The sequence below is a fragment of the Pyrus communis genome, chromosome 2 (assembly GCF_963583255.1).
Source record: "Pyrus communis chromosome 2, drPyrComm1.1, whole genome shotgun sequence".
Classification (NCBI taxonomy): Eukaryota; Viridiplantae; Streptophyta; class Magnoliopsida; order Rosales; family Rosaceae; genus Pyrus; species Pyrus communis.
In genome coordinates, this window is record NC_084804.1 from 19,575,164 (window position 1) to 19,593,060 (window position 17,897).

Consider the following 17,897-nt stretch of genomic DNA (forward strand, 5'->3'; position numbering starts at 1 on the left):
TATGTACGGCCAAGTGATGTTCCATCATTCTTGTAACTTTTGTCCATTAATTTTCTTCAATTAATTTGATCCAACGACTGGAAATTAAACGAGGTGTGTGAGAAGTAAAAATGAGAGTGTGGGTAACACCACCCACAATATAGACTAGCATAATCCATAATGACCAGAGTGGCCTTACATTCGGAAGCATGTGAAATCCAAATCAAATAGAGCTATGAAAATTTAATTGTATTGGAATCCCATTCTCCACAAACTTCATTTTGTTGGAACATCACTTAATTAACAATAAATTAAACATATTTTATTTGAGATTAGATAATGAATTGTGGTCCTAATAAGATAAAGATGCCACGTACCCGAGTCGCGACTATAACTTCAATGCCTTTGCTTTGTCTATATCGTCATCGTATCAGTCGTGCCACTTTCTTCGCAACTCCTGCGCCTTGTAAATATAGCCACTCACTAACTCTTTAAGTGAAATTAATTTGTCTAAATCATTCGTTTAATAAAAGACATATGATTATGTGTAATAATGTTCTTTTACTTATCATATTGTATAACATCTTATGTTATCGAATTATTTTAATATGGAAAATTAATCGCATAGAGTCTAATTTTATTGCATGTTTACCTAAAGTTACTCTTGAAAATTATTCGGATTTCTAACTTACGGAATCAAAATACTGATTCCACAATACAATTCATAATCTAATGCACATTCATTTTCTCCTTATTCTTGACTTCCTCATTTCATAACTTCCGATCTATTCCAAATAAGTAATGATGTCATCAACAGGAAGAAGAAAAATTAATGAAATTCATTAATTATGTGATTCTTTGAAGAATTTTCTTAAATTTAGTCAAAATAATACAATGTGAATCTTCTATTTATATTAATTAAGTATAATATGTGATACCCTTTTGTCCTGTAAAGGGATTATCATTCTTTGAAAAAAGAAAGAAAGAGAAAGTCAGATATTCTTCTACTATTAGATGCAAAAGCAATAATGGATGGTTGCTAGAATGCACATTTACACCCAACTTAATTGGCTGTCAAATTCAATACAAGTAGACTCCTCACTCCCTTGTATGTTCTAAATAATGCTTAACTAGAGATGGTAATCATCCTAGTAGCACTAACTTTTGGCTTGGGGGTTCACATATATTATAACCTTTTCAGTTGATGAACTCCATGGTTTGTTGGAATTTTGTTGAGGCAATTTGCTCCAAGCCTCCAACAAAAAGAAAAAGTAAAAAAACACTAAATATATGGGTAATGCTAGGAAGACTAAATTTGAAGACAAAATTAGCAAACTAAATGATGTGTCTCTAATAAATATGATCACATTTATCAACATTTAAGTAATAAACCAATCATCAATTTCCATGTATTTTAATTTCTAAAATTTAGTCTTCCTAGCATTACTCTAAACATTTTTAATCTTGCATGCAAGAGTCGCATGAGTAGTACAAGCTATAGTACAACCAGAAACAACTAGTAATAGAAAGAAACAGAAAAAGAATCTGGTCACAGATGTTAGATAATATCCATGCAGAGGTACATCCAACGGGGAATAATGAAATCATGTGAACCAAACCGTTGTGCGGAGACCCGCAGCCGTCCCTCACCAAGTTCCTTGGAAGTTTGGAACCAACCCTAAAACCCTCGATTATACAGTCGAGTCAACCATGTACACAACTTTACCTTCTATAACTTAACCCTAGTTAATCAAATCAAATGCTGGTTGATATCACGAATTACTCCTCGTGCACGATAATGAATAACTACCCTCCCCATATTTCTTTATAAATTTTAAAAGCTAATTTAATATATACGCCAGGTCTTACAATAAGATGACATTTCCCACTCTCATTCTCTATATATATACAAGTCATGATGCCAATTATAACGCCCTCCCACATTTCCAATATTACTTAAACGCAGGCTAGTCCCTTAGGGTTAGATCATCTAGTCCTGTTGTTGTCGCCGACGTCGTCGTCCAACATCAGAGTTCGATCTTTTAAAATATATTAATGCGTGAAAAATGAGTTGCAATGGATGCCGAGTTCTAAGAAAGGGTTGCATTGATAACTGCATCCTTAGGCAGTGCCTACAATGGATGGAAGATCCCCAAGCTCAAGCCCACGCTACCGTTTTTGTGGCCAAGTTCTTTGGACGCGCCGGCCTCTTCTCCTTCATCAACGCCGTCTCTGAGTCCCAACGACCCGGTATATATAACATTTTTCGCTATCAAATCAAAATCAAAGTATGTGCATACAATATTGGTTGAGACATCCACACTGTAATATGTTGTTTTTGCATGATGATCAATCAACGATGCAAAAATAGTTAAGTATGCAGTGTGGACGTCTGATTGCGGCCTATATATATAAACAAATTCTAAAGATATCTAAGATCGCTGATGAGGATTAGGTTTTGTTGCTTTTAGCTTTGTTTCAGTCGTTATTATTTGAGGCGGTGGGGCGGACTATGAATCCGGTAAATGGGGCGATGGGGCTTCTTTTGAGTGGGAAGTGGGAGGTGTGCCAGGGGGCGATGGAGACGGTGTTACGTGGCGGCGCGTTGGAGCCACTTCCCGAGTATAGTCGTGACATCCATTATGTTCGTGAACATCAGGTTCGAGAAGTACAACGGCAGTCTACCAAGAGGAAGAGGCCTAATTTTGATGTCAATGATAATGATGATTACGTGGAGAATTTCCGATCTCCCGATCTCAATCTTAGCTTGGCATCTGCAACTGGATTGATGTCGAGGACGAAACGTAGGGATTGTAGAGCGGCAACGCCGTCAGTTGAACACTCAGAAACGACGACGTTGGGGAGTTCTGCACCAGAGAATAATTGTACTGCTGGTAATTTAGAGAGAACAAAGCTTCTGAGGTTATTCATTTGAAACTTTGTTCTCCTTTTTGTAGTTGCCGAGTAAATAATGTGGAGAAGAAAATATTTCCACAAATTATTAAAAAATATTGGGTTGTATAAGCATAAAAGCACTCTTGTATTGCTTTGATTTTTGACCTTTTACTAAGATTTAATCAGAAAAAATTTCTTTTATTTTACCATGCATGTTTTGTTTTGACTTGGAAATTAAATGAAAAATAAATCTTATATATTGTCCATATTCACTCTTTTTTTAGGCAATCAATGTGCAAATCGCATGTTCAAGGGCCATGATTTCAAGATGAAATACATACACGGACATCTGTGATTGTTTAATGTGTGTAAGGGTTGTCTTAGTTTTAGTGATGGAAAATTGAAAGTAATCGTGTAGGCTTTGGCCTTTGAGTAGTAATGGTTGGCCTTTGAGTTAGGGGTGGGCAAACGGGTACAGGAACCGCGGGTCGGGGTGGGTAATCAAGGTTAGGGGCGGGTACAGGCCGGTTCCTAATTTTGTAAAAACAGAACGGGGCGGGGCGGGGCGGGCCTTTGAAGTTTTCGGTTCGGGCCGGTTCCAAAAGTATAGGAACCGGGGGTACCCGGACCAACCCGTTTGTTATTACAATGGACGGACGAGATTTAAGATATCATCTCTTCATCCAATCTCAACCATTAGTTTCAACCCTAGCCAATTCCGCCTCCCGAGTTCCAAAATTCACCTTCAGTCTCTCAGACTCTCAGACTCTCCCTCCCTCGACTCCCTCCTTGTCCATCCCCTCGACTCCAACTCTCAAACTCTTACTCACAGTGCTCACTGCCATCGGGACCAACACAACAACACCACCTTTGCCGTCGCGACCATCACCCCATCACCACCATCGAGCTCCAACTCTCATACTCTCACAGCACTGTCGCAACCAACATAACAACACCACATCTGCCGTCACGACCACCATCATCCCATCACCACCGTCGAGGACACTGCTACCACCAGTGGTCCAATACCACTACCAACCATTATTAATGTGAAATTGTGAATATCTGGGGTAGGGATTTTAGGGGTTTTAAGTTAGAATTTGTAGATTGATGATTGAATCCTGTTGCCACCATTTACTGTTTTCTTAAAATTTGAATTGCATTTGTAGATTGATGATTGATATGTTACCACCATTTAGGGTTCTTCGCTTCGCATCTACCAATTTTTTCCCACTGTAATACTGATAATAAAGTTTGGGTTTTCTTTGGCTTTGCATATTTCGGATCTAAAGTCTGAGCGAAACATTTTTCTAGAACGGGCATGTCTCTGGTGAGTTTTAGTTTGTTTCTTCTAATGTTCCAATCTCAGTTGTCATCTCTGATTCACTGTAGTCCAATTCTTCTTAGTTCTTATCGTTCACAGTTGTCGATTTGTATTTCGATTGCATCTCAAAAAGTTCGTAATTTGGTGATTGTATGCGTTTATGGTTAACCAAATTGTCGATTCGGTGATTATCGATTTGTGTTTCACCAATGGCCGGTGTAGATTTGGTTGATGATGATACAATTCAATTTTCGATGTTCTTATATTGATCTGTTTTTGAAATTAGATTTTATTTTGGTTGATGATTATATTAGATTGTCGCTGCCGCCGCAATCTCATATTTTGTTCTTGTTTATGGTTAACCAAATTATCGATTCGATCAGCTAATTTGTTGAATTTGAGTTTCAGAGATAGGTTTTCTCTCTCCCTCACTCTCTGTGATTCATTGAGTTTGGAAATATGGTGCTACTGTGCTACTTTGAAGCTGTGGTTGTCTGAAGAGGAGGGAAACATCTTTGGATGAATTATGATCTGGTTGGGAAGGAGGGAAGGCAAGCTGTGTAGTTTTGCAATCTGTGCAAATTTGTGCAGTTTGCAATATGTGCAAATTTTATCTTTTTTTTTTCAAACAAAAAAAAAAAGGACCCTTGGACCCGGCCCGTTTCAACCGGGCTGGGTAAGGTTCGGTTCCTATATTAGAAAATGTAATCCCCGACCCGGCCCGTGCCCACCCCTACTTTGAGTAGCTTCAAGAGGCGTATTTACACTTTTATAGAACACACACACACACACACACACATATATATATATATCATAATATATGAACAAACAGTATAATCTAATCTAGTGATTCCAAACAATTAGGCATGCGCCTGTGGACGTAGTGTTACAAAGTTCATTGAAATGTAACGATGTTTTAAATTTGACCAGCATATATATCGTATTGATACTATTAAGTCTTGCAACATAAGGGAATTCTTAATGATACGTATAACGTGAAGCTTAATAACGTTGAGTGTTTATACATGCAAGCCTTCACTAGTACAAAAAACCGTTTGCGCGACGCAGGTACCTTCGTCATGCAAGGTCAAAAAATGTTGCCTGAAAATTAGTCCAACGAAACCTTCGTCGCATGCCAACTGTCGCACAAAGGCAATGAAAGCAAAGTTTGCGTGACGAAGAGACAATCTGCGTCATGCAAAAGGACTTTGTGCGACTGAAAAACCTGCTCACGCAAAAGGTCTTTGCGTGACGACAGCACTACGTCGCGCAAAAGTGTTTGCGTGACAAAGAAGTAACCTATGTTGCGCAAAAGGTCTTTGTGCGACAACAGTACCTAGGTCGCGGAAAAATTCTTTGCGCGACACATGTTACTTCTTCGTCCAAACCCTTTTTTTTTTTTCTATTTTTTTTTGACAAAATATTTCCTATTTAATTTTTTTTTTTTATAAATATTGTAATTAAATTATAAAAAATGATTAATAAACCAATGGAAATTGAGGCAAGAAATATATGTTTTTTGGTAAAATTTCCACTGAGCATTGTTTAAAGAATATTTTGAATTATCATTAATAAAAACAAACGTATATAAGATCCATTTGGTAAAGCCAATACATTCATTACAAACCTAAGATATGTGTTTGAACATATTAACACAAGTCTTCAGACATGCAGATAAAAGTATCCTCCCTTTTGTACATACAGTGTATGTAGCTCCTTCATCACTCCTTCATATAGCTCCTTCATGTATCTCACTACTTCATGCAGCTCGCTATAGTTTATGTAGCTCCTTCATCACTCCTCATATCTCACTACACCAAAACCACACAACCACAAGTTTAATTATGATACAAATATCAGAACAATTCAAAGAATATATATGTGTGTATCTGTGAAAACAAATGTCAAATTAAAGATGATGGGTTGCATGCCAAGCCTATCCTTGTCTTATATCATTGTCTATGGAATGCATCAATTTTAGATCATAATTTCATGACAGCCATTTTTAAAAATGACAAAATTATTTTATTTTCGACATGTCTGTGTGGTCACAAATACTTGTATGGCCATCGAATATACTTTCCAAATGATGACATTTATTTTTTGCGATGATTTTCTTATGACCAAAACATTATGTCGAAAAATGATTTTCCAACAGTAAAATGTTGTTTACAAGAGCACACAATCATCGCAATTATGATTACTGACAATTAAGAATTGTCGAAAATATGCACAAAAACATATTTGTGAGGGTCAAGAGTCGTTGGAATTGTACATTTTTGTTGATCCTACTTTGTTGACAAAAATAAAAGGATACAAATACAATTTTTTTTAATTTAATAATATTTTCAATGCCAATTTTTATTTTATATTAATAATCATATATTCAACTACATATACAAAAAAATCAATGTAAAAATTTTGCAAGTACTTGTTACAATCCTATAATATGTCTTATAAAGCTAGTTTTTCATGTCCACTTTAAGCCAACTATCAAGGAGTTCGAATGTAGTGCTACGAACATTCATCCACTACAATGAAAATCTGGAAATAAGCATAAGCGCATCCAAATCGACGCCCCTATACTCACTAGTGTTGTACTCTGAGCTTCCACCTTTCCTTATCAGACTACCAACCTTATCAACATGACATAGCAACTTGAATACCACCTCTTCTTCCATAGCCATCCTGTTACCGCTTCCAATATTTTCAGGCTCGGGATTAGAAGAATAATTCCTTGAGTGATAATCCGATGCATTAAAGCCAAGCCCAAAGCCTTGATGAGTAATAGGGTCAACTTGTGCAGGTATACCAGTTTCGTGACTCGATCCCCCTGAAATTTTGGTAGCACCAGAGTTAGCTACATCTACCTTAGGGTTATCCTGAAGACGACCTGAAACAGACAGAAGTGCTTTCTTCACAGCTAAAAAGTCTTATGTTATCTGTATATCAAACCAACAGGAATATAGCCCTGAGTAATGCATTAGCACAACAAAACCAAAACATGTTATTTGCATTTCCACAGTACGTGAAGCATGCTTCCATCATAGTGTTAACAATTATTGTCCTGTTTGTATTTATTAACCCTTTTCTCTGCCCTTGGGCAGGTTTTGAGTTAAAGTTCTACCATCTTTGCCTGGATGAAAACATCTAGTAATGGAAATCATGTCTTTGTAGTTTTACCAAAAATTCATAATGTGGTCTTCCCCATTTATGCATATTTTTAATAAGATATGAAGAGCACTCGCTGACATTTAGGTCTAAGCATGAATACCTAGTACATCATTGTAATCAGAAGAACTTTGGTGGGACTTACACATCACACCAAGTCATTATGCAGACATGACGAGTCTAATCACTCAAAGCAATTTATTTCTTCAGATAAATATACTAAAAAACACACAATTACAAAGTACCAACATTTCTATCATCTCCAATGCAAGTAAATGAAAGCAATCTAAACCCAAAAAAAGAAGCATTCTTTACTTGAATTAACTCATCTGTAGGGGATGCACATGGCGAAATCTGGTCTATGGGCAAAATCCTAATGTGGGCTCTACTCTCTTGCCTAATCTTCTCCACAATCTTGCCCCCTCTCCCAAGCACACACCCAACCTGGCTGCTCGCCACTAGCACAACCTACAACACACTGAGCCGCCTCCACCACTATTACCCTTTTTCTGCTTCACCAGTGTTGTTTAACCCTGTCTTCCTGAAAACCCTTACCAGGGTTTGTTGGGCAATGGATAGACGAATCAATGAAGTGAGCTGTGGAAGTAAGAAAGAGGCCGAAACCAAGGCTGAATTTATAAGGTTTTCAACGAAATTGGGGAAATTTGCTCCAAAAGCAAAGCTTTTAATGGCAGTTTTGAATAGTCAAATACATATCAATCTAGAAAAGTTAGAACCAAAGTATACCCAAATTATAGGTTGCGGAGTAGGGGGATGTGGATGTGGATGACTGTTAGAGGTGAGTACCTGCAAATTCAAAACCAAATTTATAAAGAAAAATGATAAAAATATGAAAAACATTCAACCTTAGAACATTAACCGAAAAGCGGTGGTCTCGTGAGTCTGGGAGCTGAGGATTAGGTGTGGATTTGAGTTTTGTTGGAATGGATCTCTTGGGTTCTTGAATTTTTGGTGGTGGGCAGCAAGCGACATGGAAAGAAGGCCATGGATTGCGACAGAGCGAAGGAGAGAGAGAAGCTGCGAGAGATTTTGAGAAATGAAGGATAAAGGCTAGGGTTTTGTTTATGAAAGAGGAAAGGCAGAGAAGTTGTGAGAGAGAAATGAAATTGAGGAGAGAGTGCTAAATGGCATTCTCTTTGGAAATACAGTATAGTTTTTGGGCGCATGCCAAAATTTTGGCAGCCTGCGAAAAACACTTTTATAATTTAATTGCTAGATTAAATTCAACGATCAGGATTTAATCTTACATATGTAAGATTAAATTTTATGGCTATTATTGTAGTTAAGATTTTAATATGTTTTTAATTAATGTAGAAGTACAAAATAATATACAAACGCTCGTAATATCAAGCTCGACAACTTTTGTGAAGAAGTCAATTCCGAAATTTGTCACTATAATCTCATAAACCATTGATTAAAATTTAACTGTTGTTGTAGAAGTGCAAAAAATGTATATATATAATCGCTCATAATATCAAGCTCGACCCTATAAGAGTACGATGAATGAATTCGATCTTCAATTTAAAATATTTGCACTAGTGGATACCACAAAATATTATGTTCTACTTAATGGAAGTATAAAATATACTCCAAGTATTTGTTGAATCTATCATTTTGAAGGAATACATATTCTACAAAAATAGTTTCAACGATCTAACCGTCAAACTTGTTTGCATATGCTTCAAGATTGCATACGCCAAAAATCGCAAAAAATAAATATTCAGAGATCAAGTAACGGGACAAAACTTTTCGACGGTTATAAATGAAAAATCACGATTTAACGGTTATTTTAACTCTGATTTTGATGATTTTTTACTTCTACACTTCTTGACCCTATATGAATACAATGAATGAACTCGATCTTCAATTTAAAATATTTACACTAGTTGATACCACAAACCTTATGGTATACTTAATGAAAGTATAAATAAACTCTGAAGTGTTAGTAAATCTATTGTTTTGATGGGATATGCATTCTACGAAACTAATTTTAACGATCCAACCGTCAAACTTGTTTGTATATGCTTCAAGATCGCATACTCCAAAAATCACAAAAAACAAACATTCCGAGATCAAGTAACGGGACAAAACTTTTCGACAGTTATAAACGAAAAATCACGATTTTAACTCCGATTTTGATGAATTTTTTTACAACTACACTCCATAAGCCTATATGAATACAATGAATGAACTTGATCTTCAATTTAAAATATTTACACTAGTGGATACCACAAAATCTTATGTTATACTTAATGAAAGTATAAATAAACTCTTAAGCGTTAGTGAATCTATTGTTTTGATGGGATATGCATTCTACGAAATTAGTTTCAACGATCTAATCGTCAAATATGTTTGTATATCATTTGAGATCGCATATGTCAAAAATCGCAATAAACAAACATTCAGAGATCAAGTAACGAGACAAAACTTTTAGACGATTATAAACGAAAAATCACGATTTAACTGTTATTTTAACTCTGATTTTGATATTTTTTTACAGCTACACTCCTTGACCCTATATGAATACAATGAATGAACTCAAACTTCAATTTAAAATATTTACACTAGTGGATACCACAAAATCTTATGTTATACTTAATGAAAGTATAAATAAACTCTTTAAGTGTTAGTGAATCTATTGTTTTGATGAGATACATATTTTATGAAACTAGTTTCAACGATCCAACCATCAAGCATATTTGTATATACTTCAAGATCGCATACACCAAAAATCGCAAAAAACAAACATTTAGAGATCAAGTAACGGACAAAACTTTTTTTACTGTTATAAACGAAAAATCACAATTTAATAATTATTTTAACTCCGATTTTGATGATTTTTCACAGCTACACTCTTTGACCCTATATGAATACAATGAACGAACTCAATCTTCAATTTAAAATATTTACACTAGATACCACAAAATCTTATGGTATACGTAATGAAAGTGTAAATAAATTCTTAAGTGTTAGTAAATCTATTGTTTTGATGGGATACGCATTCTACGAAACTAATTTGCACGATCTAACCATCAAACTTGTTTGTATATGCCAAAAATCACAAAAGACAAACATTTAAAGACCAAGTAACGGGACAAAACTTTTTGACGATTATAAACGAAAAATCACGATTTAACGGTTATTTTAACTCCCACTTTGATGATTTTTTTACAGCTACACTCCTTGATCCTATATGAATACAATGAACTAATTCGATCGTCAATTTAAAATATTTACACAAGTGGACCACAAAAACCCTTTGCTCGATGCAGTTTGTTCGTCGCGTAAACACCCTTTGAGTAACGCATTGGTTGGTGCATCGAGCAAACAGCCTTTGCATAACGCATTGGTTACTACGTCGTGCAAAGTATGTTTGTGCAACGACCCCATTGTGACGTCACGCAAGTTATATTTTTTGAAAAAAAATTATTATAAAATTTACTGAAAATATGATTTTACTCCTTTCAAATTCATTTTTTTTGTTTTTACATAAAACATAATAATATATTTTCCTAACAAAAACCCGATCCAAACAAAAATAATAAATTTAAAGCTACTTAATAAATATATATACCATTCAATTTCTAAAGTGTTATAACAAAATAAATAAATTTAAAGCTACGTAATAAATATATATACCATTGAACTTGATCTGATACGCATCCTACGAAACTAGTTTCAACGATCGAACCGTCAAACTTGTTTGTATACTATTCAAGATCGCATACGCGAAAAATCACAAAAAAAAAAAATTCAAAGAAAAAAAAGCTATTCAGAGATCAAGTAATGGGACAAAACTTTTCAACGATTATAAACGAAAAATCATGATTTAACGGTTATTTTAACTTCGATTTTGATGATTTTTTACAGCTACACTGCTTGATCTTGTATGAATACAATGACCTAATTCGATCATCAATTTAAAATATTTACACAAGTAGACCACAAAAACCCTTTACGCGACGTAGTTTGTTCTTCACACAAACACCCTTTGCGTGACGCATTGGTTTGTGCATTGCACAAATAGCCTTTGCGTAACGCATTGGTTTCTGCATCGCGCAAAGTATGTTTGCGCAACGACCCCATTGTGACGTCGTGCAAGTTATATTTTTTTTTAAAAAAAATTATTATAAAATTTACTGAAAATGTGACTTTACTCCTTTCAAATTCATTTTTTATTTTACATAAAACACAATAATATATTTTTCTAACAAAAACCCGATCCGAACTACAATAATAAATTTAAAGCTACTTAGTAATCAATTTCTTAAGTGTTATAACAAAATAAATAAATTTGAAGCTACTTAATAAATAAATAAATAAATAAATATATATATATATATATATATATATATATATATATATATATATATATATATATATATATATATATATATATATATATATATACCATTGAACTTGATGGGATATGCATTCTACGAAACTAGTTTCAACGATCGAACCGTCAAACTTGTTTGTATAGACTTTGAGATCGCATACGCCAAAAAATAAATAAATAAATAAACATTCAAAGATCAAGTAACGGGACAAAACTTTTTTACGGGTTATAAACTAAAAATCACAATTTAACGGTAGTTGTAACTTTGATTTTGATGATTTTTTACAGCTACACTCGTTGACCCTATATGAATACAATGAATGAATTTGATCTTCAATTTAAAATATTTACACTAGTAGATACCACAAAATCTTAAGGAAGAAATAATTTAGTTTTGGAACCATTCATTAAGGTCTACAAAAGGTGATTACAGTTGTCTGCCTGCAGAAATTTTGTTAAACTAAACTTTTAAAAGGTCACATTATATTTGCCCAGAAGAAGGAGACACGCCCAAAACCTGCTGCAACTAGGTTTGTATTTTTTGCCTCTCAAATTGCTTCAGTTATGTGGAAAAATTAGTTGACTTTGTGACACGAAGACTGCCGTCACGCAAAATAGTTTTGCGCGATGAAGGTTCACCTTTGTTGCGCAACGACAATCTTGGTCACACAAAATAGTTTCACACAACAAAGGTGAACCTTCTTTGCGCAAAACTGTTTTGCGCCACGGCAGTCTATGTTGTGCAAAGTCTCTTTGCATAAAATGTCCTTGCGTGACGCTTAGTTGTTAACATTGCGCAAAATGTCCTTGTGCAACGTAATCTGTCGTGCAATTATTTTTTTGTACTAGTGCTTAAGCGTCAGAATCAGAGTAATCTTAGGAGACGAGTTCAATTGATGTAACTTTACTCTCTTATAGTTAGAAATGCTTTCTTACTTAGCTTAATTATCTTACCCCATCAAATGAGTCAATCCTTTTTGCCTGTAAAATTGTTAATCTAAGATATTAAAATTCTTACGTGGTGCAAATTGAGTAATTATGACCTAACTATGTCTTCTTGTGCTATGTAGGCATGCCAACTGCCAACTGAGTTTGGTCGGGCGAGTAGAATAGATGTGGTTTTGGTACTGTTGAATACGTTGCTGACTTCTATACGTAATCAAGAGATTATGGTTGAGGAAGGAACACGTCTCTCGGTCTTGGGTTCTAGAACATGAAGACAAGGTTACTAGATCAATGCAAAGTTCAATAACTGGTTCGGCTTTCACTATGCTAAACAAAGGGTAACTTGGAAACATCTCACTATGGCGAGAAGTGAATAAGATGACCTATTTTGGTGAAAAGGTTAGAAACTCTTCATTGGCCGAGACTTGGATAGATAATCAACCAACCATAAGAAATGTTGTTCACTTGTCCAAATTGAAGATACTTCTAAATTGCCTGGTTCTACGATTGCAGTGCCATTTACTTACTTGAACTGATGGTGTCGCCAATTGCCAACACAATGTTGTTCACTTATCCATACTAAAGATGTGTTGGCGAGAATGTGCTAGCTGGGAAGTTAGGATAGTTAATGTCTTTCTCAAGGGTGTGAGAAGGGTTTTCTTAATTGTCCGTTGAGTTGAAATAAGGCTTTAATGTTGTAAAGCATCTTCTATTTTATAGAGCAAGGCTTCCATGATACACAAGCATGCCGAGGTAGAGTTCTAATGGGACTGTGCTTGCTCTGCATTTGCCTAAATATTCCTTTATCCTCCTTAATTGAAATTGCATCTTCATCCAGTCTCGACCTCTTTGATTTTCACCAGGACTCTAAACCTAGCCCTACTATGAGGTTTATTCATCTTTATCTGATCATGTAGGCATTCTGATCCTTGGGATGATTTGTATTTATCCAAGGCTTATTTCGATCTTTGGTAATTTCAATTTGTATAGGACTCAACTGAGCCACCCTATACTTAATCTCTTCCTATTCCTACTTTCACAAAGACTTGTGTGAAGTCTAGCTTTAGTTATTTAGCTTTCCTTGTCAAAAGTTGTAAATGATACCACACATGCTCTTAGATTGTTTCTAATTTTTAGCACTCTAGTATGTGTTCATCTTGCTTGATATTAAGTCCAAAGGCTTTGAACGAAGACATTGTATCATCACAAAAGGTTTGATCATTCATAAACAATCCATGTATAAACCTGTGTTCAACGAATACTTATGCCATTCAATAGATACTCCAAATCTCCCTGTTTGGGGATTGAAATTGTATCCAATCTATTCTGCAACGCGCCCCGCAATGAATTGCAAAGGTATGCTCACTTCTCTATTTTTTATGCAAACTTGTCTCGTGTCACTTTTGCATATAATTTTGTGTTGTGGATCTTGGATTTGAGTAATTTGTGTGATAAGGATATTATCATTGATTATATAATCAATCTCTTGCATGAAGATCATGTACATATCTTTGACTTTTGGATAAAGTTTACGATGCAGTTGTCCTTCAATTATTCTGAAAGTTTCTATCCTACCCTTAGATGGGTTGTGCAAAGAGATGGAAATGTTGTTGATGTTTGGATACCAAATAAGGAACAACTAGCAGAATGGTTTCACACTTCATGGACAATCGAAGATTCAAATCTCTTCGATGGTCTGTTGCTTAGTGAACATATTGAATAACTATGCTTCCAAATTGCCTCAGTTTCTGCATGTTCTTTCTTCGACCTATTTTTGTTGTGTATGTCAACAAACTGCATACCTTGTTCCTCATATTTGTCACTTTTATATAGATTAACCTTGGATAATCCTTCAACTGTGATGTCAAAGGTTCTCCCTTACTATGGTTGTTAGCCTCTGAAAAATCATCGTTTCATTTAACAAAACCTCTTATTGTTTTTAGGGCTACGCTTACTTTGGTCATATTTGAGTAGTAGTGACACTACTTACGCCATAAATTGAGCTTAAGTATCAACTCCAATGTAAAACACCACCATCTTCTATATTGTTTTTGTAACGCCCCGAAAATTTATTTCGGAAGATAATTACTATGATAGACCCCAATTAAACTCTTGTTTATTTACTAGCATTAATCGCAATTCTTTTATTTAATTCTTAGTTACTCATAAAATCTATAACCCAAATTATTTACCAAAAACATAAAGTTAATTTTTAAAATTAATCACCCAATTCCTTTTCTTAGACAAATTTTCAACAAAAGATTAATCTCGGTAATTTTAAGGCTACATCTAACTCCTGTTAGACTGCCTACATACCCTTGAAGGGATCAAGCCTTTTGTAGTTCACAATTCATTTCTAGTCCATTCTCGAAAATATTCATGTAGCAGAAATATTCAATATTGAACTTTAACAATCGAATCACATTGAATGGATACTTATTACGGATTTAAAATATCGAATTCTGTGTAAAAAGGCAATATCAGCCCACTAGCCACGTGCCACCGCACGCACCGCCGCCGGTGGCGGTTTCCACCGAATGGAAACCCAATTTTCCGACTAACTCTAAAAATTAGCGGATCGCTGCCGTACACCCTCACGGACCACCGTCCGTTTTTCCCCAAAACTACCACCAAATGTCCTTCTAATTTCGGGTGAAAATGGAAGAGAGAGTGGTGAGATGATGATTGGGCATGGGAAACGGTCCAATTTGTTGGAAATCCGATGGAAACCCATCAGAAAATATGTAGGAAACAGGTCGGGTCTCGCAGGTCAAAGGGAACCCAGTTTTCCCCCTCATTTTCTTCCTTTCATCTCTTCCCATTGGTCCATCTTTTTCCTCTCTCCTCCCCCGATTTGGCCAACCTCCCCTCATTCTTTCTCCCAAAGCTCTTATTTCCCCTTTCTCTTGCTGTCATCCGGCAGTTTTTTTTTTTTTTTCAATCCCAGCCATCCATCTCTTTCTTTTCTCCATCACAGCCGTCCATGTGGCGCTTCCAGATTTGCATTCTAGATTATGGTCAAATGACCATTTTGCCAATAACTTCGTTCGTTAATAACTTATTCGTTATAACTACAAATTATGTTCTGTTTGCGCCTACGTGTTCGTATTGTCGAGTACTATGCAAATACACCAAAAGAATAGGTCATACATATCTCTAAATGATGGTCAATAGAAATCAAAATCCTTGCCTCTAGGGGCATTTTCGTCAACTGACTATTTTAAAATTAATAAAATCTTAAAAGTAGGGACAGGTTATCACCATTTTCTTGCCCATTTTGGTCTTCAAAAGAAAATCAACATTGAGCATCAATGTCACAAATGATGGGCACTTATAGCGCGTTTACTAATCCGTAATCAAATTGAGAGGAATTGAATTGAGAAGAAATTAGATTGAGGAGGAATTGAAATGAGGTGAAATCAAAATCAAATTCCTGTTGAAGTTGTTTACTTAAACTATCCGGAATCGAAATACAATTCCATAAAGCTGTTTACTAATTCAGCAAAATCGGAATATAAACTAGTATGATTATTAAAATGTCCTTGTCTCAAATCAAATTTTTATGTACTTTTTTTTAATAAAATTTGATATAGTATATAATAGTAAGAAAAAATTAAATTTCTTTTTATTTCATAAAAATACTAAAATGATTTTGTTTATTTTTTTTTATAAATTTAAGTATTGACTTTAATATCTAAATTTTCTCGCTCAAGTTGTAGTTTTTTCTCTTCGGCATATGTATGGAATTGTGCATAATGTGAATGAGCATAGAATTATGCTTAGTGAGCTAGAAGGACAAGGAAAGAAATTGTTAGGAGCATTTTCAGAAAAAATAAGTCTAGGTTAAAAGGATAATCTTGGAAATAATGAAAGTAAGTGAGGGCATAAAAGGAAAAAATTATCATTCTGATTGCTTGGGCAATCCAGAATCCAATTACCTTGAATATGTTGGGAATCCAAATCCTCCAATTTCAGGAATTGGATTCCATTTTTTGTGTGGACCCCACACACTTTTGATTCCTCCGAATTTTAGTAAATATAGACATAATCTGTAATCGGAATCGGATTCCTTATTCTCATTCCGATTTCAGGTTAGTAAATGTGCTATTAATTATCCAAATAGGGGAAGTATTAATCTTTCATCCTCACAAGTATGCACTCACATGCAATGTCATATGTCATCAATTATTTTCCCTCTTGTTAGAAAAAGTTCAAAAGTGTTTTGGATGTGCTTCAAATACATCTTGCACTAACCATATCAAATATCTTGGGCTGCTTACTTCTACATGCCATCTTAAAGTTTCACTTGGCTTTGTCTTTCCAAGTGTGTAGTTTTGTGTTTTGCTTCTTGCTCAATTTATCTTGGAAGTGATGGCTCTTAAATCTAATGGATTATTAAAAGTTTGGCTAGCCTTTAAAAATGTGTTTTGAGCTTCATTGGTTGAGGTTTTGATTTAAAGATTGCTTTCTCCAATCCCATTCCCATATCTTGTCCCATCAAAATTGATCTATGAGCTTGTGTTAATCTATTTTTCACTGTCTAATTGTGGTCTTGAAGGTATGCTATTTGTGAAATGCATTGCATGTTTTAATTTTGAGTCCACATTTATTTCAATTTCTTCTTTTGGGAGGCATAGTTATTAAGGTTGTTCTTTAGTTGCTCTCTATGAGAAATGTCTGCTTGGTTGTTGTTTGTTTGTTGTTTAGGTCCTTCCCTTATTGTGTTATCCTTGTTAAGGCTAGTTTGGTCATCCTTTAGGGTATGTGTCTGGCCTTAAACCCCCTAATTTATTCACATGTATGCTCTAACCAATTGTCAGGTCTCATAAGTACTTTGGGAGTTAAAAAGGGTTTTTCGATCTTTGCTCTTCGTTTTTAATTGCTTCATTTTATCTGTTGATTGCTGGTGAATGGCCTAGATTTATTTCACGATATACTAGGGTGTAATTCCTTTTAACCTATCTAGGTTTTTACTAGTCCTCCCTAAACTGCTGTTGAAACTTATTCCTCTTTCAAAAAATTCCCTCTCTCTCTTCCCGATTTTGGTTCACCAAAAATCTAGCCAACCATGTTGAGAAACTTAACTTCCTCTCACCGTTCCCACTATTAGTCTCTCATGTTGAATAAGAAGAGTATCCAAGATAACTCTAATGATCCCAAGAAGAAGAAAATAGAGCACACTCTTAAAGAAAGCTCACAAAACAAACTAATTAGCAAAGCTTT

The 17,897-nt window shown here is 35.1% G+C and overlaps 1 protein-coding gene and 1 pseudogene across 1 annotated transcript; one reads left to right on the forward strand and one right to left on the reverse strand.

Moving 5' to 3' along the window:
- The first annotated feature begins 2,045 nt into the window (after positions 1 to 2,045).
- LOC137724544 (LOB domain-containing protein 38-like) lies at positions 2,046 to 2,914 on the forward strand. The gene is made up of 2 exons (XM_068463306.1): positions 2,046 to 2,229; positions 2,451 to 2,914. The coding sequence occupies exons 1-2, from the start codon at positions 2,046 to 2,048 to the stop codon at positions 2,912 to 2,914; spliced, it is 648 nt and encodes a 215-aa protein (XP_068319407.1).
- A 3,815-nt stretch (positions 2,915 to 6,729) lies between these two features.
- The window catches only part of LOC137724921 (uncharacterized), a 27,193-nt pseudogene continuing 16,025 nt past the window's right edge, over positions 6,730 to 17,897 (reverse strand).